The sequence below is a fragment of the Mytilus galloprovincialis genome, chromosome 5 (genome assembly GCF_965363235.1).
Source record: "Mytilus galloprovincialis chromosome 5, xbMytGall1.hap1.1, whole genome shotgun sequence".
Taxonomy (NCBI): Eukaryota; Metazoa; Mollusca; class Bivalvia; order Mytilida; family Mytilidae; genus Mytilus; species Mytilus galloprovincialis.
Genome location: NC_134842.1, coordinates 42,238,944 through 42,264,623, shown reverse-complemented (window position 1 = coordinate 42,264,623; position 25,680 = coordinate 42,238,944). Strand labels below are relative to the sequence as shown.

The 25,680-nt window shown below is 31.2% G+C and overlaps 1 protein-coding gene across 5 annotated transcripts in view; it reads right to left on the bottom strand.

Moving 5' to 3' along the window:
- The window catches only part of LOC143075843 (calcium/calmodulin-dependent protein kinase kinase 1-like), a 94,554-nt gene that overhangs the window by 29,322 nt on the left and 39,552 nt on the right, over positions 1 to 25,680 (bottom strand). Inside the window, exon 1 of one of the 5 annotated variants that reach the window (XM_076251418.1) lies at positions 22,076 to 22,200. The exons of 2 other annotated variants lie outside the window; for them this stretch is intronic. In XM_076251418.1, coding sequence (XP_076107533.1) covers positions 22,076 to 22,185 — 110 coding nt within the window. In that variant the 5' untranslated portion in view covers positions 22,186 to 22,200. Of the gene's footprint in view, positions 1 to 6,033; positions 6,161 to 18,987; positions 19,127 to 22,075; positions 22,201 to 25,680 lie in introns of those variants that run through there. 2 more of the 5 variants (XM_076251422.1, XM_076251423.1) reach the window with 2 other exon arrangements.

Here is a 25,680-nt window from a genome sequence, read left to right as displayed (position 1 = left end):
ATCATGCAAATATGGAGAATAAACATTGTTTAAATATCAAAGTGGGTTAGTCTTTATTGCCACATTAAAAAAAAAATGGATCCAATTAAAAAAATCAACAAAAAATCAGCACTTGTTATGTGCTGGCAGTTGAAAACTGTAGACAAAAAGTGTGACATTTCTGCAGTGGCAAAACCCCTAGTCATATTTAGAATATGCCTGAAGAATTGTTCTACTATAATAGTTGAAAATCAACTGCAAAATGATCGGTCTATCATTTAGAAGAATCCGATTATTGCTGCAAATAAAATACGTTTGAAAATGGACAAGTGCATGTAACTTTTCCCGTCAACAAATGTTACATGCACCTTTTCATTAGCTGATTAGCTTTGGAAACAAGTTATTGGTCCACCATGGCAAATTTTGAAAGGTGTCAACAATGGTTACAATTTGGATTTCATGATTTTTATCAATCAACTGAAGTTTGAAAAATATAGAAGGTAAGAAAAATTATTTCATTTTCGTGTCAATACTGCCCAATAATACTCATCTTTTTATAACAGTTGTATACTTTTTATAGTAAGCATTAACCTAATTATTTTTTTCACATTTCAACCCACTGACAATTACATTAAAATGTGGCTTTGTCATCTTTCACACTTGGCATCTACCAGTGATCAAGCAGATGATAAGAGAGTGGGACCAGGTTAATTTGACCTCACAATGAAGTGTTACATGCACTTTTTGTGTAAATTAGGTTCTTTGATAATGATGTGTGACTTGCTTTGCAATTTTGTCAAAAAATATAAGTTTATCTTGTATTTAAACAGGTTTGACCCTTACGATATTCATTTTATTGCTGGAGAGATTTCTGTACATAACATTGACACGAAAATATTTACCAAGGAAAGGTGTCTATGATACATGCAAAAGCTTTTTTTTGTACGGTTTGCCTTATCAATCTAATTTTTTACATGAAATACCACAGATTAATTGCCAATTTGATTAACTAGTACTTGTATTCATTCTCAGCATTATAAAGATAACTGGCCACTTAATTTGAAAACATAAAATGTAACATTGACACCAGAATAAAAACAATATTACTTTATTACACTTAAAGCATAATTGGCCAGTGCATAATATTAAATCAAATGTAAATTTATGCTGAATTCTTAACACTGAGAAGTTGTTGATCTTTCTTGATTTCTAGACTTTACAATATTTCCTTGTAATTCTTATCGTTTAAAGGCATGTAACATTGACACATCTTCTGCGTCCAGGTTACATGCTACAACCTAATAAATGTGCATACAATTATTCAATCAATAAAATCTTGTTGAAATTTAAATTTGCTTCATTAAAATGATATTAAAGAAATAAATGAGTTTTAATTATTTGTGTTTATTTTTTTCCTGATTGACTAGCAATTTTTCCTCATCATTTGTTGGTGTTCCTGTCAATGTTACATACATAACCCAGAATTATAATGTTTTAAAAGCATTGATTTCAAAACCTCTGTTATGAGCTTTAAAATGAGTTTATCTGAGTTTATAAATGACTAACATCTGGAATATTGTCATCACACAATTTCTTTGATGCTCCTATGATAACTTTATGAGTAACATGGACTACGATTTTTGTATCAGGTCTTTTTTGTGTTACATGAGAAGATTTTACTGTGTTGAAATCAACAGTTAATCTAATTTTTAATATTCAAAGTTATTATTATGATACTTATTTTAAAAAATAATGTATAAAGTAAACCCAAATTAAACTTTTTTTTCATTAAGAAATTGTGTATGTAACATTGACAGAGTCTATTATTTAGACTTTTACATGTTCAGGCCAGTGTTACATGCGTAAGCAAAACTTACTGCCATATGGAGCTATTATCTTATTTTTATTTTACAAAATTAAAGCGTTTTCATGTTTTCCTGTTTAATTTGTCTTTTAACACTAGTTAGTAACATTGACAACAATATTTTGTGTCAAGATTTTTTTATGTTACATGCAAAGGTATTACTTCCTTAAAGTCAGACATTTATATAACATTTTATAACCTAAATGATTAATTAGATATTACTGGGCAGCAATTATATTATTTCTCCAAAGTTGACTATTAAGCACACCACTTTCATCTTATGGTCTTCATGTATGTAACATTGACATACAACCTTTTACTTTTCTGTCAATGTTACACGCATGAACAGAACTGATAACATTTACTAACTCCTTTGCTCTATAAAGAGATTATTGATAATTTAACTTCTTTTACCACCATCAAACTTCATCTTTATTTCTAAATATAGATATTCTTTTTAGAAGTGTATTTTCTTCATTGACAACAAAATTGGTGTCAGTCTTGAAAATTTACATGCAATTTTTAATAAAAAAAATCTACAGGCAATATAAACCTAAGAAAGAAAAAGATGATCAGCAATAAATGTGATGAAGAAAATTCTCAGGAAGATGCTGCAAAAAGATACTGTCCCTGTCAACCAGTCAGATGGTGATGTCCCTGGCAGCCAGACAGATGGTGATGTCCCTGTCAGCCTGGAGGATGGTGATGTACATATCAGTCAATCAGTAAGTTGGTGATGTTCCTGTCAGTCAGTCAGTCTGTGATGTTCTTGTAAGCCAGTCAGAGGGTAATGTCCCTGTCAGCCAACAGATGGTGATGTCCTAGTCAGCCTGGCAGATGGTGATGTTCATATTAGTCAGTCAGTTGGTGATGTTCCTGTCAGTCAGTCATATGGTGATGTTCCTGTCAGCCAGTCAGATGGTGATGTCCCTGTCAGCCAGTCAGATGGTGATGTCCCTGTCAGCCAGTCAGATGGTGATGTCCCTGTCAGCCAGTCAGATGGTGATGTCCCTGTCAGCCAGTCAGATGGTGATGTCCCTGTCAGCCAGTCAGATGGTGATGTCCCTGTCAGCCAGTCAGATGGTGATATCCCTGTCAGCCTGTCAGATGGTGATAACCCTATCAGCCTGGCAGATTATGATGTCTGTGTTAGCCAGTCTGATTAGGTCCCTATTAGTGAGTCAGGTGGTGACGGTCCTTTCAGCCAGTCAGATAGTAGTGTTTGTCTGTGTCAGAAAACCAGATGATGGTGACTGTGTATGCAGACATACTAGTGATCTCCAATTTGACCATTCTACAGCAGTGTAGAAGATAGTTATTTCAAAATCTTGTTTATCTATCCATTTTCAATCACCAGTCAACACATGTATCATGTGTATTTACTGATGCTCATTATAGAAATCATGAGGAATTCAATTTGTAACATTTTTTTTTAATTGTTATGCCAATAATTGACATTCCAGAATATCTTTGCATTATAAGAGGTTCAGGCTCCTTCTGATTTCAAAATAATAATAATAAACTCATCATGGATACCAGAATTGAAATTTTGTAGGCCAGAAACGCTTTTCGTTTACAAAAGACTCTTCAGTGACGCTAATGAAACAAAAAAGTAAAAGAAGGCCAAATAAAGATAATAACAGGACTATGGTCTAGTGGGTGTTGGTTTTCTCTTCTGAATTGTTTTACACTGGTCATTATGGGGCCCTTTTTAAAATTGTGGCTTCCTGTAGTTTAGGTAACAAGTTTTCAAGATGAAATGGCATTGAAAAATCGAAGCAAGATATTTGAGCTCGTTTCTATATTATTGTAAATTTTATAATCTATGCATGGATTTTGGTTCTGATTGAGGGTAGATTAATTGTTGTTTTGTTTTTTTCTTTTTTCAGATAGATAGTTGAAGATGTTGGAGACAGGAAACAAGAAACAAGAAACTTGTTTTGAATGTTTGAAATAAAATTTATTGTTTAAACCTTAAAAAGTTATCATAAATGTAAGATTAACCAGCAGAAATAAAACGAGATATTGGGTAATATGTCTATCAGACAACAACCTCAAAAATGAAACCCAAATTGTTCTTTATAGAAGTTATGTAATCGATTGAAAATAAGATTCTCAATAAATGCAGCTGTATCAACCTCTCGTAGATTTGTCCATATTGTGTCTTGGTTTTTCATACTATTAGTTTTAAGTGTAACTGTGTCACATGAATGAGGGATACATGTAATCGTTTTGTACCCTTACTTTGTCAGTATTAGTTTTTGAGTGAGAAACTTGTGGATGCTGATGGTTGTGTGGTTGTCTTCTTATCAATCTCATCCCTGTGCATAAAAAAACAGGTTGCTTACTTACTGATATAAAAATGTTTCATGTTGTGGAAATTTTGGATGACTCCTTCATCAATTGATCTATCTTTGGTCTTAATTTTATTTTTCTGGTTATTTTGACATTTGAATATCTTTTAATTTAGCCTTCCATAGTGTACCACCATGAACAAGCATAACTACTGGTATAATTAAAAAAAATATGTCTGCTGTCTGAAATTTAGGTGAATGGTTTTGGTATTAACCACTATTTAAATAATATCATATATGAGAAATGTGGCAGTATAATTGTATAATTTACATTCAGATGGTTGTTTGGAGGCTTTTTATATCTTTTAAGGTCAATTCTGGCATGGTTCATTATTCATATTTTTTGTGTCCATGTTACATGCAACATTTAAGTCACTATTTTATGACAGAAATGAGATAATTGCAAAAATATTAATACAATTTTTTAATGTGAGGGTAACACAATGAAAAAGAGCCTTTACATGTTCAGAAAGAAAATGATTCTTACTGTATTTATCTCTAAAACATTGCATGTAACATTGACAGAAAAGTAGAGGAAACTTGTTTTCACAAAATTTCTGAAAGAAATGAAAATATACATTTTAGAGTTTTGATGATAGACAAGGTTTTGTGATCAATATATATGATATTGAATGTTGAATAAGTTAAGGAATCATTAATCTCAATTTGGAAAAAGTGTCCATGTTACATGCTCCAAATTCATTATTTGCTTTGATTCCAAACTGACGCAAGTTTAAAAATGATTTTTTTGGTTACAAATAGAAGGACACCATTTGTAGCAATAATTTGTAAAAAATTTAGAAGCTTATAATGATTTTTATTTTTTTCTTACAATGTCACACTAAAGTAGCATTAGTGAATTCCTGCCCATATCTGTGTAACTTAATATGGATGTATTCTTGGAGCACATTTTGCACATGACAATTGTTGAAGTCCAAATTGTCCATCACCACTGGTCACTATAGTGAAAATTACTATAATAAAAAGGCTAACCAAATTAACTACTGTTAACACCCTCTGTTTTATGCCAATAAAATGAACATGGTAAAAATATACTCCTAGCCTATTTTAAAAGTAACTTGGGAATGTCTTAGGAAATTGAAAACATTCTTTGCTGGTGTAAAAATGTCTCAAATCTAACTCAAATATTATATATTATTGGAGTCTTATAATTAGTACCACTCAAGGATTTTTGAAAGGAGGCATAAATCCAGAAAATGTATATATAAGATATAAAAAAACACTTTTGTACAAATCAGGCTTAATTAAAAATCAAATAAATCAGGAGAAAATTGAAATATTTTTTTATGGTAGTCAAAAAATGCATACGAATATATAGATATAGGATGATGTGGTATGAGGGCCAATGAGACAACTCTCCATTCAAGTAACAATTTATAAAAAGTTAATTTATTGTAGGTAAATGTAAGCCTTCAACATGGAGCCTTGACTCACACCGAACAACAAGCTATAAAGGGCCCCAAAAAATAGAGGCAAAACTTTTAGGAATTCTGGTCCTCAATGCTCTTCAACTTCGTACTTTATTTTGCCTTTTTAACTTTTTTGGATTCAAGCGTCACTGATGAGTCTTTTGTAGACGAAAACAAGTCTGGCGTATATACTAAATTTAGTCCTGGTATCTATGATGAGTTTATTTAGCACTCTACTCCATTTCCTAGATACGCGTAACTGTATAAAACATTGTAAAATACTTGTGACTAATAATCATCTCTTGAGTTCTAAGAAATGTACTTCATTTATGAAATCTGTGAAAAATGAATATTGAAAATGAATATTTAAATTAAATTTAAAACAATCTAGAGACTTCACACTTACAGACTATTAACAGACATGATCAAAACACTTCACTCCTTTAAATGAACGTCAATCGTCAATATAAAATACAATATAATATGTGCATGACATTTTATCAGGAAATGACTATTAATATTACACCTAATCTAAAAATATGTTCTTACACAAGGAAAAAATTAAGAAAAAGGCAGTTAAAAAGAAGCTTTTTATATGAATGAGGCTCACTAGGGGATTCATCAACATGAAACTTTTCCAAACTTGTAAGATACAAAAACTGTATGTTATTTTGCCATTGTGTATTATTAACTTACTTATATTTCATACCTTATTTCATAACCCATGAAAATGAAGCAAATAGGGTCATGAAGTTCTCTTTGTAGAGAAAATAATTCTTTATTAACTGAATTAATAGCAAATGGTATTGACTATCAAGAGAGATTTTTAGGAAACTGTTAGAAAAAAAGCACAAACCCAGGAATTCATTTCTTTTTAAATTTTAGTAGACTCTTAGGAATGAACCAGGCTCGACTTAAATTCTATTTTTAAAATGTATAATTAACAATATTTTAGGACTAAAATGATTTGACAAAACGAAACGCTAAAATATGCCATTCATAGTGTGCATGGAAGTTAAATAAGCTCCGGCATGTAATCTATGACAATGCTTAACTCTTTCTATACATAAATATTAAATTTTTAACACAGGCAACTTGGGAATATCAATCAAACTTGTATTTGAATAGAACCCAAACAAATCTTTTGGAAAATTATTTCACAAAAAAAAACCTTCAGGTGTAGAAGTAGCTCAATTATAATCCATGACAACAGGAATTCAGTGCAAACCAATAGATTCAAATTGTACTTTTATCTTTAATGAAGCTGTTACTCTGAAGTACCAGCAACCAGCAATAACTATCAAACTATGATCGTTAATCCTAGAAATGAGTGAATAAAAAACATGTAAATCTTTCACTTATTACCACCAAAACTCATTTCCTTCCTAATAACTGATGAAATAATCAAAGCGCTGTAAGCGCTGAAGGCAGTTAACCAAAAACCAAGGCAACCGTATATATATACGTAATTATGAAAACTATGGCAATGTTGCCTCAACATTAAACATTCATATATAGAACATTCATGTTTATCTAATGATTTATTTATTAAGGCAAATAATTTATATATTATCAAGGTTTCAAAAGCAATGCATATATCAATGTCAGGGGTTAAGAAATTTTGTTATAGCTCACTAGCCCAGGGCTAATTGGTAGCAGGATTTTACTAACCCTGTTGGAAGAACTACTAGCCCAATAAACTGACCTGCTAGCCCGAGTATGCCTCACAAAGTTTGCTGCAAAATACAATGAATTCTATAAACTTTACAATTTTTATCCATTGTACATTAGATTTTAGCAAATTGAATACCAAAAACTGATGTCAGCCAAAAAATATCCCATTAGCAGATATATTCAATTCGTTGATAATTGAATATTCCTTGACTGTACTTTAATAAAGAGTTGACCAAATCCCGATATGGTACAATTCTTGACCACTTCTATAGTAAATGGGTATACAAAAGGATTGGAGTGATTTTTATCAAATACATCATCACGTTTGTGTAAAAGAATTATCAGTTGGTTATGTGAAATGCTATATTTGTTTTCAGTTTTAAAATTCTCTTTATTAAAAGAAATCAAATATTTATGTGATTAAATATCACCATTCATAGTTTGTGTTTTTTAAATTGTTTTATAAAGGAAGTACGGTAATATCCATATATTTACATTTATCACAGGTAAGCTAATTGTGGGCTATAAATTGACTACAAACTGAGCAATCAATCTCTAAACAAAAAATTGTTTTTATTAATTTTATTTCTTTAAAATCGAATCCATTTGAATATCAATGAAGATAATCATGATTGATGACATATTATTGCACCAAGTTTAGGTTTTCTGAAGACTTTAAATGTTTGAGTTATGGTTCTGGAGGCTTCTTCAGTTTGCAAATAAAAACAAAATGGCGTTCATAACATCATGTGCACATGTTACAAATTTATATCTGACGAAAGTCAGTTTTTTACTGTCAAAAGGGATTCACATAAAATTGCAATGACAAATCGATATTGAAAGTACGGGATCCACGCCAAATTATTTGTTCTATATTAGAACTTTTACAAAATCAGTTCAAACTCTGGGAATCCCGGATGACGTAGTCGAATCTGATTGGCTAAGATAGAATGGTGATGAGGAGATTTTCCACTTTTTATTTTGAAAACGTCAAGAATGTTTTGTTACTAGTCCGTCGGGCATATTGGGTTATAAGTTTAGGTCGCCCGAGGCCCAAATGCTGTAGTCCCGGGCGTCGGGCTAGTGGGTTTTTTAACCCCTGAATGTATATATTTTTATGGTGAGTCTGCAGTGGTACAAGTTCCCAATGATTGCAGTTGTTCTACTTGGCAGTTAACCTTGGTTTTATTTGACTGCTAGAAATTCAAGTTGACTTAGTATGAACATGTAATAGTATGAATGGACTGGTTTCCCTGGAAAGAAAACTGAGTTTGTGTTCTATAGTACAAAAGTTATGAGACACGAATTAGATAAATGTTCACTACAACAGGGACCAAAGGTGAGGTCTGACTGACCTGCCCATAGTAAATGTAAATGATTTGTTATTTTGTCCCATACATATGAATATATAATTTAGGGATCTGAACGGTTTTCAAGTTCTCAAACAGGTAGGTTTGGGAAAAAAATTGGTTGCTTATATAGGAAATCACTGAAGCGTGACTGGAGCGGGCCCCCACTTATGAAAATTATATTTTATTATATGTATTATATATATATTGTCCCATACATGAATATATATGGTTTAGGGGTGGGGATCTCATTGGTTTCCAAGTTCTCAAACAGGAGGGGTAGGGTGACCCCAGGGACTCCATCTATATTTCATTTAATTAGTTATATTGGCCCATACATGAATATATATTGTTTTGGTGTGGGGATCTCAACCGTTTCCAAGTTCTCAAACAGGAGGGTTGGGGTGACCACAGGGACTTCCCCTATATATTATTTGTCTTGTTATATTGTCCCATACATAAGTATATATGGTTTAGGGGTAAGGATCTTGACCATTTCCAAGTTCTCAAACAGAAGGGTATACAGTGACCTCAGGGACTCCCCCTATCTTTCATTTGAATTGTTATATTGTCCCGTACATGAATATATGGTTAAAGGGTGGCGATCTCAACGGGTTTCAAATTCTCAAACAGGAGGGGGTGGGGTGACCCAAGGCACTCCCCCTATATTTCATCCGATTTGTTATATTGTCCCATACATGAATATATATGGTTTAGGGGTGGGGATCTGGACCATTTTTAAATTCTAAAACAGGAAGGGTGGGGTGACCCCCAGCGACTATTCCTATATTTCATTTGATTTTTCATATTGTACAAACATGAATATATATGGTTAAGGGGTGTGGATCTCGACCTTTCCAAGTTCTCAAACAGGAGGGGGTGGGGTAACTCCAGGGACTCCCCTAATATTTCATTTTATTTATTATATTGTCCTATACTTGAATATATGCAGGGGCAGATTCAGGGGGAGGGGTGTTGCGGGCTTGCACCCCCTTAAATTTGCAAAGCATGGGTTGTTCTCAGCTTAATAAAGAATATTCCGATAATTTTACCTCAAATTTTTTTAGCCTCGCTCTGCTCGGCGAAAATTTAAGTTTGTGCCCCTCCTAGCCTAAAAATCCTGGATCTGCCCCTCATATGCTTTAGGGGTGGGGAGCTCGACCGTTTCCAAGTTATCAAACAGTAGGGGGTAGAGTGGCCCAAAGAATGCCACCTATATATCTTATGATTTACTTACATTCAGGTATATATAATATAGTTGCATTATTTGTTAAAATAAAGAAAGAAACTTTCAGCTACTTTAATTGACCCTTCAAAATTGAGAAAAACAAATAACCCTTCGAAATTGCAGTAATATGTTTACACTTTAAAAGCATCTCACATGCATTATCATCATTTATCACTGATAAAGAAAATTTAGACTGTGACCATGAACATTTATATTGTTAGATATACTGTTCCCAGCTGTCACATTGTATTGGATTTTTAAATTAAAATTTGTCAAAAAGTAATTTTGAGTTTCTGTATAAAATATTTTTCTGCTTTTTCTTTCTTTTACATATATCTTTTGGTTACAATTCTATTGTTTATATTCATTTACCATGCATAGATTTATTTTTTCACCTGCTTTGATTTATTTTGTAAATGATCGCCAAACCCGGAATTATCCTTATCCGCTTCCGGAATCGGATCCGATACTGTAAAATTTTGTCTTCACAGCCGCCATTGTTATGTGTTTACAATGTTGTTTTTGTCAATCAGATACGATTTTATTCGAATTTATACAATATCTGTCGGCGATTTTCTGTATAAAGCTAGCGGTTGAACACAATGAACATCGCTGTCATGAATAATAATGATAAAAATAAGTTTTTAGCTCGTTTAATTGGAGTCTTTGGTGACTTGCATGGAAGGTTTGCAAAGTAATTTCTTATTTTCTTTCAAGTAGAAGGTGACTACGTCGGGCGTAGCTAGAAACCAACTATCCTGGTCAAAATTCCCCTTGCAAAAGTGGAAGGTCGCGGACCTCGGACCACCGCTAATTTGCACACCTGCCTCCAAATTGAAAAGCTACGAAAATTTCTTTTTCTAATTTGAAATTGCCGCCAACAGCGTGAACAGTTGAACTTATTATATAATAAGACTACTGACGTAATTGTACTACGTATTGATGACAAACAATATCACTACGACTTTTGCCATTTGGGAAATCTAAACTACTTGTCTTAAGAGATTTTCGGCGATTAAATATTTCATACAATTGTTCTTTGACATCTTAGCTAAAAGCACAAGTCATAATGAACTACACAAGGATTCTTAATAAGCACTACTTCCTATGTGTAACTTCAAAACTTTTGGATAAATCGACGATCATTTAAGGTTTTTCTGGTCATATTTTTTGTAATCCAGAATAAAAAGTATTAAAAAAGTGTTCAATTAGTTATATATAACATAGTAGCGAGCTAGATAATAACAATGGCAAGTATTTCAGCATTTATTGGGTAGAACACAAATCTAGGGCGCTCGCATAATGCAGCTTAACTGCATAAAAATCCAATCATACTGATTTCATATTCAATGTTCTCATTACCACACCAAACTCATGCACATGGCGGTAAATCATACCAACTATAAGTTATAAAACATTTATGTGATCTGCTAATTCCGAGTTGTTTATACCCTTGGTTATTTCGCCAATTATGGGTAAAGAAGTCATCGACAGCTAATTTACTGGAGAATGATTCCAAGGATGAGATTGAAAAAGTTAATTATTAACAACATAAAACAGGTCAAACACTGATGTGTTAGTCAATAATTTACATCATCGATGGGCATGGCTAGTACTACTGTAAAAATAATTAGGGTATTTCAAAGAAAAAAAGCAATAACATATGAAGTTAGTTTTTTATCCCTAGTGGTCAATTCTATAAAAGTGAAACTCAAATAGATAATTATTTTTATTAGAGGGAATTTTACTTTTTTTAATATATGTCATGAATTGTCAAAATTAAAGCCACCTTAAGCTGACCAATGTTTTCCTTCAGAAAATAATCAAATTCATACATTCACCTTGTGAACAAATCTGTATTTCAAGATCTGTATGCAGTAAATGTGTGTAGACATTTATTTTTGGTTAATTCCCTAAATTATTTCAACCATATGATTTGCTATTTGCTATTTATGTAACAAGTCTGAAGTGCTAGTTCACTGAGATAATTTTCTATGGAAATACCACTTATAGTCCCTTCAACACAGTCTTTATCTAATAAGTATAGTTTTAAGAATTTGAATATTGTTTCCAGGTAGAAACCTAATTTATCTTATCCTTAAATGCATTTAATCTACATGTTCTTCCTTTCTGGATACATTTATCATAAACTGCACATAGATTTAACTGCCCAGTGTTATTTTCTTGCAAGTTTTGATGCAATACTACAATAATTTATTTTTTTGCCTTAGTCTAGGTATCGATCAGTCTTATTAGATTCAGAGGGCCTCGGTGGCTGTGTGGTCTAAGTAGTTACTACTGTAATCACTAGCCAGTCAACACTGAGGTTGTAACTTCAAACCCCATTCATGCAAGTGCACTCAAGTCCAATCTTAATTGACTAGGATTGTTAGTTTTCCTATCAAAGGTCAGTGGTTTTCTCCAGGCACTCCTGTTTTCTCCACCAATACAAACTGACCGTAGGAAATAGCCTATATAAAATGCGGTGCTTAAAAGTGGCGTTAAAACACCAAAAATCAATTATTAGATTTAGTGTCAGCCTAAAAATAACCCAATTATGGTCATCCTAATTAAGTATATAAATTTTAAAGCTCTTTTCATATAAATAAACATATATTCTAAAGTAGAACTCAATGTTTAAAGACAGACTTAATCATTATTAAATAAGTTTAAAAGACAGACCTGGACACCGATTACAATTAATCCAAACCAAAGACTCAGCAAGTACACATATTACTTGTTTTTACAGACTACAAAATTTTTAACACCTCCATTTGAGTGTGAATTATAATTTATTCAAGGACTTCCACTCGACATCTGGTTATCACTACACTTTATCTTTGTCATTATTTTATAGACAAATTTTGAAGTGAAAAGAAAAAGGCAATACCTTTAACAAGTGGTATAGAAGTAATAGGATTACTTAAGGTGGTTTATTTAAATAAAACATCAAAAAACCATTAATCACATGTTTATATGCACAATTGCACATCCCCAGTTATCATTTGCTTATCGTTAAAATGTTATTACAGATTTGTAAATACTTTGAGCTAGGAGATATATTTTTTTCTAATACAAAATGTTTATAGATGCTACCACCTATTCAATTGACTTAAGAAAGTATAACTATTTATAAAAGTGGTATTATGTTATATGATTTTGAGAACAGAAACCCGATACTGAGTGAATAAAGTAAACCATAATACATCTTGCAACATAATGCAAGGAATACAATTCAGCAACATGATCATTATGAGGAATAGATGATGGAATGTATATATCAGAAACATATGTGCATTTTTTTTACAAGTAACACAGCCTCCCCGCTCCCCCCTAAAACAAATAAAAATCAAAGAGCAGATTGCTCTGAGGGATACGATTGCCATTGTTTTCATTGACACATGTATACATGTAGCTGGATAATATTATTTTCAAAACTAATTCAACTGCACATGTAAAATGTAATTTACGTCATCTGAATAGTTACAAAATAGCCAAAGCCCGGTTAAAAGTGTGTAACAATGTACTTAGGCCTATTGTATTTTTGTACTATCAATTCCAAGTTTACTTTCCACAGCAGTCACTGAAACTCAGAGTGAGAGAAGTATTTCACTTTGTATCTTATCACCAATTTTCCTACGTTAATTCTAGGAGGAACCCCATTCCTATCTCTTTATATATTTAATTTCCTTTGGGTCAGTGATCATGACTCCTTTCCGTACACATTCCTCGGTTTAAATTGCGATCGTTTTTAATATAATACGACGTTTCTTAACAGAACGAGTTAATTTTTCTCAATGTAATGTTTGGAATCAGAATTCATAGAAGTGACTTCCGGAAGGGAGACAACTCGAAACGATAATATGGAAGACTCCATTTCGCCTGGAGGGGTGTTGAAAATAACCCTGAACAATGGGGACTAATTTACTATAATTTAAATGATGCATATGATTTAAAATAATGCAACAACAATAACCCTCAACAGCAGACATACATAGAAAGGATCCCATGAGTTATAAATTAATCAATCGAGTGGGGAATCCAGAGCAACCATTTAACCTAGTACCCCTGGAAGTCAAGAAAACTATACGCATGTGCATAATTACCGAAACAAACCCTGTAGTAAGAACGTATATTAAACCTAAATGGTTCTCTATTTTTTATGGAAGTACAATATCAAATATCAGTTTAATAACGGTGACATATAAGTTAAACTCCACTTCAGTTCTTATATGACAGAAATAGATTTATCAGAATGCAGAGAACTCTCGCATTTTTATCACAACTGGGGAATTCCCTCTGACGTGTTTCTAAATTTATAAAAACACTAAATATAAATACTGCTTGATTCTGATTTTCCGTGTTGTTAAAAACACGCATATAAGGCAAGGGAAATATCAAACATGAAGATTATGAAAAGAACATTATAGGAAAGTTGTTTAAGTTCAATCCCTTTGTTTGTTTTTACCTTTTAAACCAAGACAATCATAAGAATCTGAGATGGTCCTTAATGTTTAGAATAAAACGGTTGACGTGAGGGCATTGTCCGAGCCACTGGTATAAGTCTACAGATTGCTTGAAAGCAATCGTATCCCAAAAATTACATCTGTCACATATCTAATACAAGACTATACTTATCTGATAAGCTTTAGCTGGTTTCTTTTTCTTTTTTTTTATAATTTTATGCAGACCATTTGAACCCCCCCCCCCCCAGTTTCTAGTTTCATGCATCATTACTGACGAAACTTCAAATTTACCGTTAAATATAATGATTTGATTGTGTTGACAGATTGATGTCAATACAATTGACTAACAAAGACTGACCAATAACAATCCTCTGTAAAGTACTGTAATCTATTTTTTTTATTATGAGATAAATTCCATAAAAAGTCAAATAATTAAATATAAAACAATATATATGGTTGTTAATTAAATAAACCTATTCTTTTTATAAGACCATATTAGGACAGTCATCTGTTATTAAGTAAAGATACGTCCTATTAAGGCTATTTCATTAAGAATTCTTTAAGCAGCAGCCTTAAATTAAACCAAAATCGAATAAAGATGGAATTATATATGAACTGATATTTAAATTGAATAAACTATAAGCATGTTAACTTAATTCAAAATGGAGAAGTCCTTAACAGCTGATAAATCAAATGTTATATATCAAACAACATGACAAACATGACAAGTGAAAAACAACTGTCATATTCAGGACTTGCTACAGGCATTTTCTAGGTTTTAAAGCTAACTAGATATCATTGAGATGGGAGCCATCTCTGTGGGCCCCGCTGTGAATAATGTGCATTAAAAAATTGTATCTTTACCATAGGACATGGGTTTGTCAACTGAAATCAAAGTTTTTGACCTTGACCTTTAACCTAGGAAGTTGTAAATAAATTATGACACACCCTTTGGTGTTGGTTTATAAACATGTCAAGTATAAACTTTGAAATGATAACGGTTCTCAAGATATAGAGCGGACACGATCTTTACCATAGGACATGGGGTTGTCAACTGAAACCAAAGTTTTTGACCTTGACCTTTGACCTAGGAAATTGCACATAAATTATGACACACCCTTTGGTGTTGGTTTATATACATGTCAAGTATAAACTTTGAAATGATAACGGTTCTCAAGATATAGAGCGGACACAATCTTTACCATAGGACATGGGGTTGTCAACTGAAACCAAAGTTTTTGACCTTGAACTTTGCCCTAGGCAGTTGTTCATAAATTATGACACACCCTCTGGTGTTGGTTCATATACATGTCAAGTATAAACTTTGAAATCATAACGGTTCTCAAGATATAGAGCGGACACGATCTTCACCACAGGACACAGGGTTGTCAACTGAAACCAAAGTTTTTTTACCTTGGCCTTTGACCTAGGAAGTTGTACATACATCATGACACGCCCTCTGGTAGTGGTTAATAAACATGTAAAGTATAAAGTATGAAATCATAATGGTTCTCTAGATATAGAGCGGACACAAAGTGTTACGGACGGACGGACGGAAGGACGGACGGACGGACGGACGGACAGACTGATCACTATAGGGGACCCGCCTTTGGCGGGGCCCTAACTAAACCTCCTACTTGTATGACAGTTGTTTATAGTTCCGACATATATAAATGATTTACACAGACTAGAATCGTAATCTTGCAGAATTTGATTAACTTTCCATTGACAGGAATCAAGACATGTGAAAAAACGATTGTCATTATCTATAATGTAATAGGGCACCTGACAAATCTACCGAGTCTAATAGTAGCAAAATAAGATACTATAAGTCAATCCTAATTATCCTAGAAAACTTGTGAAACATTAATTTTTCATCTTGTTCACAAGGGAACTATCAAATTGCTTGGGCATAAAGATCATTACCTTTATGACATTTTGGATTGAACTTTCGACAATAAAAAAAAAAGACCGATTAGGTTTCTGGAAATTCAGATATTTTTTAAGATTATTACAGCTTGTAATAGTATCGTGAATTTTAATCTAATTATAAATACCTCAAATTTTGTTTTCAAAAAATATTGATTTCAGAAAATATACAATTTTAAAAGTATTGAATTCATATTTTTTAAGTCTCATATGATAAGGGGAAGAAATGGCATGTTCTGGGGAAAGTGGATGGTTCTCTGCGGCCTTCCACCACTTACAGATACTGAATGCCACAAAATAGAACATTATTATGAGTGCTTAAAGTGGCATTTAAAACTAAAATCAACCAATCAAATTTCCGGAATTAAAAATTAAAATCTTGATTTGAATAATTCCTTGCGGAATGCTACAAATCATGAAGATTAGATTTGGAAATTAATAGATGATATTAGCACATTGAGTTTTAATTTCTGGTATTTAAACAGAAAATCTGTCGATCGGGGACCTGAGTTAAAAATAACATTTTTTCTTAAGAAATGCATCAGAATAAAAAATACATCAATTGTTATTCTTCTTTCATTATTTGAGACAATATGTACTTGAGGAATAAGTTGTTTATATTCATGCCAATCCGGCATTAATCCTAAAACATTTTATTTTTTTAATTTTCTCATCAATAGAAATCATGGTTAAACATAAAAATTAATAAAAGAAAAAAAATTGGACTGTTGTTCTCCATTACAGAAGCAATAACTAAGAGTAAAGAAAGACAAAGTAAATTTTTGTGTTGAATTGGAACATCACATTTTTCATTATCAAGCTTCCGGTGTACAAAGCCAACTGACAAGTGATAATGGATCTCGTCTAAGAATGACTGTCTAAGAATGACTGATGTATTAGCTGAAGAAACCTTTAATTCATAATATGTTCACCTTCAATTTTATTTCTTTGGGGGCGAAATTTAACTATTTCTTTTGTTGTTAGTTTTTAACTTTATGTTATTTAAGGAATGACTGTTATATTTTTTCTGTCTATGAAGAAATAACATAAAAAATTTGGTGCACACTGAATAACGCGCGTAGCGGGTTATTTAACAGTGTGCACCACATTTTTTATGTTATTTCGAATAGACAGAAAAAATATTACAGTCATTTCTTATAATTTAATTCTAAATTCCATTTTAAACCGTAGAAATCCATGAAAAAACGTTGATGACGTCAATGTCACATGTCTAAATTATGTCTATGGGCTCATAACAAAATAACGTCAGCCAATCAGAAGACGCGTTACATCCAAAATTAAATTATTAGCTTTTACTGTGAATTACTTATACTTATGTATTTTAGCTGCCTATCTGACTCCTGATTTACACCCTGGTTTTGGGTGAGATATAATTGTCAGATAATTTGGTGATCATGGATTATAGTTGTTTTGTTATTATCTCTTTATTTCATGATGTTGTTTGCATTTCTTTTCATTCCACCCCCCTTTTTTTGTTTATTGTATAGTAAATTTTTTCATTATATATTTTTCCTTCATAAAATATATGAAACACTAGCTAGCATAAAAAATTTGCAGTTTTATAATCCTCGACTTTACACACCCCCAGTAAAAAAGTAAACAATAAAAGGTTGTATTCTAATTAATTGCTGTTAATAAAATATATCAGTCCTTTAGTACTAACGCTTAAAATTAGTAAAACTATAATCACAAGTTGTACTTTAAGTAGATTAGGATTGACACAGCTGGAATTACTATAGTTGTTTAGTTTGCTTTCTCTCCTGGCTGGGTTGTAAAGAAATAGAGCCATAAATAGCTACATCTGTTGAAATTTAGAATGAAAAGAGAATTAAGTAATCACACAGCCATTGCAGTCATGGCAATCAATGTATTTAGATTCAGGAAGGTTTGTTAATGTATGATGCTTTACGTTTACTATGGTTCAAAACTGACAACTAGATTTGTAAATACTATTTTTTTTGTACTTTGATGAAAAAAGTCAGTTAACTGGCAGGGCTTTAATGTTTTTGTTCTTTAGTGTGCTTTTTGATTTGCACTTCATCCAATATATGCTTTGAACAGACAATGCAACTTAAACACTAACAAAATTACTAAAAGTATGATGCATTATATCTTAATAATAATCAAAATCAATTGAAATTAAAAAAAAAACAAAAAAAACAAAAACTCAAAATTAAGTGGCAGCTTAATAAAAAAAAGAAAAAGAAATTAACAATAACATTATGAAAGTATTTCTTGATTATCTAATTTACTCAAAATCTAAATTCTATAATTTGATTGATATGATTCTTAATTGAAAAAGGCATTGAAGCATTTAACATCAGGTATATATCAAAATGATTTTAGATAATTGTAAATTCTGTAACCCAGAAGTTCTTTCATACTTATGTACTTTCATTTTGGTAAAGTATGCCCTTCTTTATTAGAAAAAAAAAATTGCTGTCAATTTAATGGTTAATTTGCTGTACACAACAGTGCAACATTTTATTCTTATTTCTTATAAGAGTTATCTCCCATATTTGTTAATTTTTCAGTGCATTCTGCATAAGATATCTCTTAAATATAATGCTATAATACAAAAGAGAATAAGATTTTTCAAAACTTTACCTTACTTGAAATTAAAAAACAGTAATAATTAAAATAACCATGTTACAAATAAATGCATAATTTAAAAAAAAAAAATAAAAACTTACTGATCTCCATAGCTCCAAACTTTAGCGATCTCTAACATCCAAACAGATATGCTTCGTAGGCACATACTCTATAATAATATACCCTCCATTACAACTTATTCCTGTCCCTTTTCTATGACTTCTTACTTTGACAATGTTTATATGTAATCTTTCAGGTTATTGCTCTATCTCATAGAAGTGCAAATAAGTTTCTCCTTCCAATGAAATCAATTGTTTATAAATGACATTTTTATTAAAGTTTCTTTTAAAAATCAAATATAGCAGATGAATCCTTAAATAATATTTTCCCTCACGAGATTCTTTAACAAATGACGACACGTTTCAGTCAACAAGTCGTTTTTAATTAACTTGATTAAATTTTCCGTTTTCTACAATTTTAAATAGATACATAATTCTTAAAACTGACACACCCATTAGTAAGTATTCAATCTATCACAATCAATAATAAATCTGCTTTTAAGTCATGCAGCAGCTCAGATGAGTAGTCTAAACATAAACAAAGCCATTATTGAAACAATTATAAAACGCTTCATCCATTGGGATCAGCAAAACATAAACTTCATATCTATGCTTGAAAAGATTGTATAACATGTATAATGTTGCTATGATATAACTATAAACATCAAATAATAATAGCCTCAGTTTGTATTCAGGTAAATTTCAACTTTTTTCACTTCCTTCTCATGACAGTAAAATCAATCATTAATCAAGCAATCATAATGAAGCTAACTTCCAAACTATAACAATGTAACAATTAAAAGATTCCTCTTGTGTAAGATGAAGCTGGACAGTCCATTGATGATAAAGTTTGACCAAGAGAGTTCATGAACTCAATTAAAATTGAGAATTGCTTTAGTCCAGCTTCATCTAAACGGTAATAACAAAGTTCTGAAGCTCCTGAGTACATAATATGCCAAAGGTTAGCACAGAAGACTTCCTATTTGTTTGAAATTGAATTGTTCTCAATCCAGTCTAACTGACATAACTGAAACAGCAAAATCAGTTATATGTAATAATGATGCCAAATGTTAACCCAGTGTGATATGATTTGTTTTAAAATGAACTGTTTCTAAATCAACTAACTCAGACTTAACTATAACAGTACATATAAGTTCAAGCTTATCAGTCCATTATGTAACCTACAATGTAAGTTAATTCCAGTAGATTTTCGATCATTTGAAATTGAATTGTTCCAACTTCTCAATGCACTACCTGATTTTAAAATGAATTGATCTCAATCTGCAAACTAGACTATACTATAACAGTACATAACAGTTCAAGCTTATGTCAGTCCGTTGTGTAACTTTAAATGTAAGCTAATTCCAGTAGATTTCAGATTCCTTTAAAATTGAATTGTTCTTGTGAATCAACTACCTGATTTGAAAATGAATTTCTCTCAATTGGCCAACTGGCTTGCGTTAATATAACAGTACATTATATTTGAAGTTCGTCTATCCATTGTATATATACCAAAGTTAATTCCAGTAGGTTTCCAATTCATTTGAAATTGAGTTGTTCTCAATCCAATTATTTCATTTAAACAGGGACGTTAGTTAAAGATGGTTGCGGCGACACTCGGTATACAAAAGTTTAACCTAGTGTGTTCCAATCGGATTGAAATGGAATTGTTTCCAATGCCAATTACTTCATTTAAACAGATATATTAGTTAAAGATAGTAAGGAAGACATTGTATAATCCAGGTTTAACCCAGTGTGTTCCGATTAGTTTAAAATTGAATTGTCCTGATTCTACTAACTGACTTTACTTAAACAGCAACATTCTCTACGATTAATTATAACGTCTAGATACTAGTGTAAAGAATTTTGTTGTCGATACTTGTAATATGTTTTATCTGTAATTATAGTCATTAGTGTGAGTGGTGTCAACCCTGTAAATCAAGTCTGGTAAAAACTGTATCCAATGATTTCACAATCAGAATGCAAGACGTTGAAAAATTAATGTCCAAATTGAGTTTCTAAAAGCTTTTTTCTCAGTATCTAAATTGAACTGAAACCAATTATAAAACGTCTAAAATGCTTTTTTTGTCCTTAATTGACGAGCTTGTACTCAAAAGATGTTTAATAACACTTTAAGTGACTTTAAGTGAAACATGTTATACCTCGGGAAAAATAACAGCATGGGGCGAAAATAGGTCACATGTCTGAAAAAACACCAATAAACCTAAAAATTAATTTTGCTAACATTGATAATTTAGCATGTTGTTATTTTCACAATATCAATGTATAAACATTTTGTGAAGTGATAAATACATAATATATATATATATAACATCAAATATTGAACAAGAGCAGATAATCACTTCAATATTGTTCATTTGTAAATTATTCAAATAGGGCATACCATTGAAGTAATAATCTCAATATTACTTCTATGGACATACATAATTAGGATTATTATATAATTTCATGTTAAAGAAAATTAAGTTAATTAACCAAACTCCTGCATGAAAATTTCCAGGTCTTAAATAGTTCTATATTACAATTTTAAACAAATTCAATTCATGTAAATTAAAAACTTTAAACCTTATTCTCAGAGTGGCAATAATATCAAAAGACTGGGAAAAAAAAGTACTGACTTAAATTGGTACAGGTATTTTTTCTGTTTTTCTACCTGGCTAAACTCTCTCTTATATCTTTGATTTATACTCTTTCAAACAAGCCTTTAGAGAATTATTTTTTATAAATATAATACACTAAAGTTCTATAGTTTATGGTGCATTTAAACTTGTTAGATAATGTTTTGAATTCTTATATATAAATATTCATAATCAATGTATCGCGGTATTTGCATTTGTTGATCACAAAGGAATAAAATGAGAAATTTAATTGTATTTCAGAGAGTACGGAGAATACAAAAAATGCAATCATACTTCAATGACATTATGTCATGTCCTTTAGTCAATACCATTGACACAAAACATTAGTCTAATGTGACAATATTTAAAGTAATAACAATAATTGCCAAAAAAATCAAATTACAGTACAATTGGAAGATGGAGAAATGTCAATTATGATTATTTCAAAACTTTACTAATAAAAAATATAAAAATTTGACCTAAAAACTTACCTTATAATGAAATATTTACTGTTAAATTTCTGTCTTACAAAAATATGAAGCACTCTTGCCAACCCAGTTAAATGCTGGTTCCACACATGAAGATTAAATATGGAAGCCATCAAACTCAAATAACTGCATGTGCCACAATGTAAGAAATAACACCACTAACATTAATTTTCTGTGTTTCAATGAGGAACTGTTTCAACTTTAAAGTCAAACAAATCTTACAAAGACAAATTCAAGTATAAATGTTAAAAAAAAAACGTGATGGTCATTAAGATATATATGTGTGGAAGCATCACGTTTTTTGTGTAATCGGTCATCAACAGTTTTATTTAGTGATCGATTGTATATAAAATAGGTGATAATTGGAAAGTTAATACCCTGATTATCATTATCCAATACTAATTGATCTGTGTAGACAATTAATACACAGAATAATGACCTAGTATTTAGCTGATTTTACAGAAGTCGCCTACAGAAAACATTGCTCATGCTAATTACAAAACCGCATAAGAATAAAAGGCAAATTAATATAAAGCTCATATAATGCTCTGACCCAACCACCCCACCCACACATGACAGGTCTTTGAATGTATTACTAGTCTGGCCTAGTTTTATGCTAGATTAGATCTTGTTTAGGGTTATTACCAAATTAGGTTTTATGATATACTCTCAACTAAGCAGTACTGGATTCAAGACAGAAAGTATTAGGTACCGTAAATATTAAAATTCTAACTTCTTAGCAAGAATTTTAATCTAATTAATTTTATTTTGATTTCTAAGGCTAACTCCTTTTTTGGCTTAAAAAGTTTTCATGAAATTGTGCTAAAATTTCATTGATTTGACCAGCCAAATTTTAAAATAGATGGTTGAGAATTATCTTTGAAATCAAAATTGCCTTGTGGGAACCATTATTAAGTACATGTAGCTAATAAACTAAACAGCAGTTTCTCAAATAATGCTTTGTCTTAAAATGCATGAAATATATATGTTGCCACTGAATTCAACCATCTCTATTCAACCAGTGAAGTTTACTTTTAAAAGAATTATAGTTTTTTGCTGTATAAACCTATTTAATTCTATTTTAAAATTTAAAATTTTAGATCTATCAGAATTCAACCATGTCTATCGACAAGTGAAGTGACTATGAGCTGAATATTATTGCAGTGACTATATATGTAACAATAATTATTGAAATATATAATCAAATGTATGCACTGATTTCTCAAATGATATAAGTAGACATATATATGAAAAGTTCTGATTAGGTGAGACCACAATCAAAGAGTCAAAATTTGAATGATCCCAACATGATATATATGCTTTAGAGTCTCAGACAGCCAAACTTGTCCATCAAAGACTCATTTAGGGGAGATGTAAGGAAATTTAATAATTCCAATTATTCATGATTATTTTGAAAGAAACATTTATTAAAATCATAATTTTTGTTCTGTCATTTATCTTACAGAGACACCTTAAGAGCAATTTATTATTAATTCTCAAGATTCGATGGAACTTAACATCTTTAAAGTGGGCTCCTGCAGGAAACTGCTAAAGGTCCTAATGTAGAAAAATACAATAAATCATTACTGGCAGTTCTAACCATTAGCCCATTTCTCAGAAAATGTTCCAGTATAATTAAATTTACTGACAATTTAATCAACAGCAAGTAAAACATAATATATTACACCAAATAATTACTACCAATAATATTCTAACAAGAATTTTATACATTTTCTTTCCTGAGAATTGATGGCATAATGTTTTATTTCAAAATCTCATTACTGGGTAGAAGTATAGATGTTTAAACTTGAGGTCACAACTATTAAATCTTTTGCACATTTATATATGATTGATTGTTGGTTGCTTAAAGTGGCAAATATTTCATGCATACATAGGACAATTATTAGAACATTGAAAACCTTTCCTTAACATTGTGTCCATAATACATGGATGCCCTAATCGCACTATCATTTTCTATATGTTCAGTGGACTGTGAAACTGGTGTCAGAACTTTAATTTGGCATTACATTAGAAAGATCATAATATTTGAACATATTTACTAAGTTTCAAGTTGGTAGGACTTTAACTTCATCAAAAACTTCCTTGACAAAAAACTTTAACCAAAGCTTAAACTACTTTATCACGGATATATTATAATAATTATTTTCATAGTGTTGATAAGAGATCAGTGAAACAAAATACACAAAGTTGAATTTAAGTCATAATGAATGATTTTTCATTGTTTTGGTCATTTTTGAACCAGTTTTACTATAATGCATCCTTGAATTTATTTATTTATATAAAAAGTAACAGTGACATCAAATTGAATACAATCGAAGTTGAAATAAGATTATTTCTTAAAATCAATCATGTTTTTATATTGGAATGGCAAAAACTAAGTTAAACTGCTGTGTACAAATTTTTCTTTTTAGGCCAAAAAAGGTTGAAGCTTACCAAATAATCTTAGAATTTTTCATTGATTTTTTAAAAAGCCATACAGAGCTCCAGGATATTTTTTAATGTCAAACAACTTGTAATCCTGTTATTAAGCGATTGTCTTCTATCATCTGTGACTGCCTTCATTATGATAGCATTCAATCTCTGATAATTGAATTACTGATGGAATTTTATCACCTATTAGAGCATTAGCTAAGTAAATAAAAAACATTATTGGTGTAAACAATGCTAATGGATTACAAGGCCATGTATAGTTTTAAGTTGGATTAGATTCTTAGAACAGTCCTGATAATTCCTTATTTCAGGGCAACACTTGTATATAATTATATTGATTGAGTGAAATGGTAGAATCTGGTTCTCTCATAGAATTCTAAGCATAATGTTTTCAGAAGATTTTACAGGAATTCCCACAAGACAATTCAGGTTTTAGGATAAAATCGGATATTGGTCAAAATTATAGTTAAAAAAAAAATATGTTTGCCTACTTCAAGATAAGTTTTGAGAAATGATTTCTACAAACTCCAGAATCTCCACCCTCCACCCCCAGCCCCAAAAACCTTTTCCCTCCTTTCCACTCCTCTTGATCTATCACTGATTTACAAAAAAAGCTCATTTTTTTGCATGTATATAACCAAACATATAAACATCTTAACCCAATTATTGTGCTTTTCAAATTTGTTTTTCAACAGCACTGACTGTGAAAACACAATTATTTGACCTTAATACCGATTCCCTAGACTATAGAATTAGTTGAAGACAAAACAATGGCTAATGATGTGCATCCCAATAATACCATTCTATCAACAGATATTAACTGTAAAGCTCTAGGGATCAAACTTCATTATTTGTCTAACAAACTACAGCCAAGGGACATTACTCTAGCCTGAACCAATACAGTGAGTGGTAGTAAATGATACCAGATTTATTAACTGATATCATTGTTACTTTCAACACTCATCTATGGAAGTGTATCCTCATTTATATAATGTAATGTATAGACCAATAAAAAGGTATTTCAATGAAACACAATGAGAAAACAGCAGATGTTGGGGTTTAAGTCATTGAGACTAACAACAAAGAGAAATCCCAAAGTCAACACAGTCAGTGTCACCACAAGACAGGTGTCTTTTTTTTATAACAAGTTCTTAATT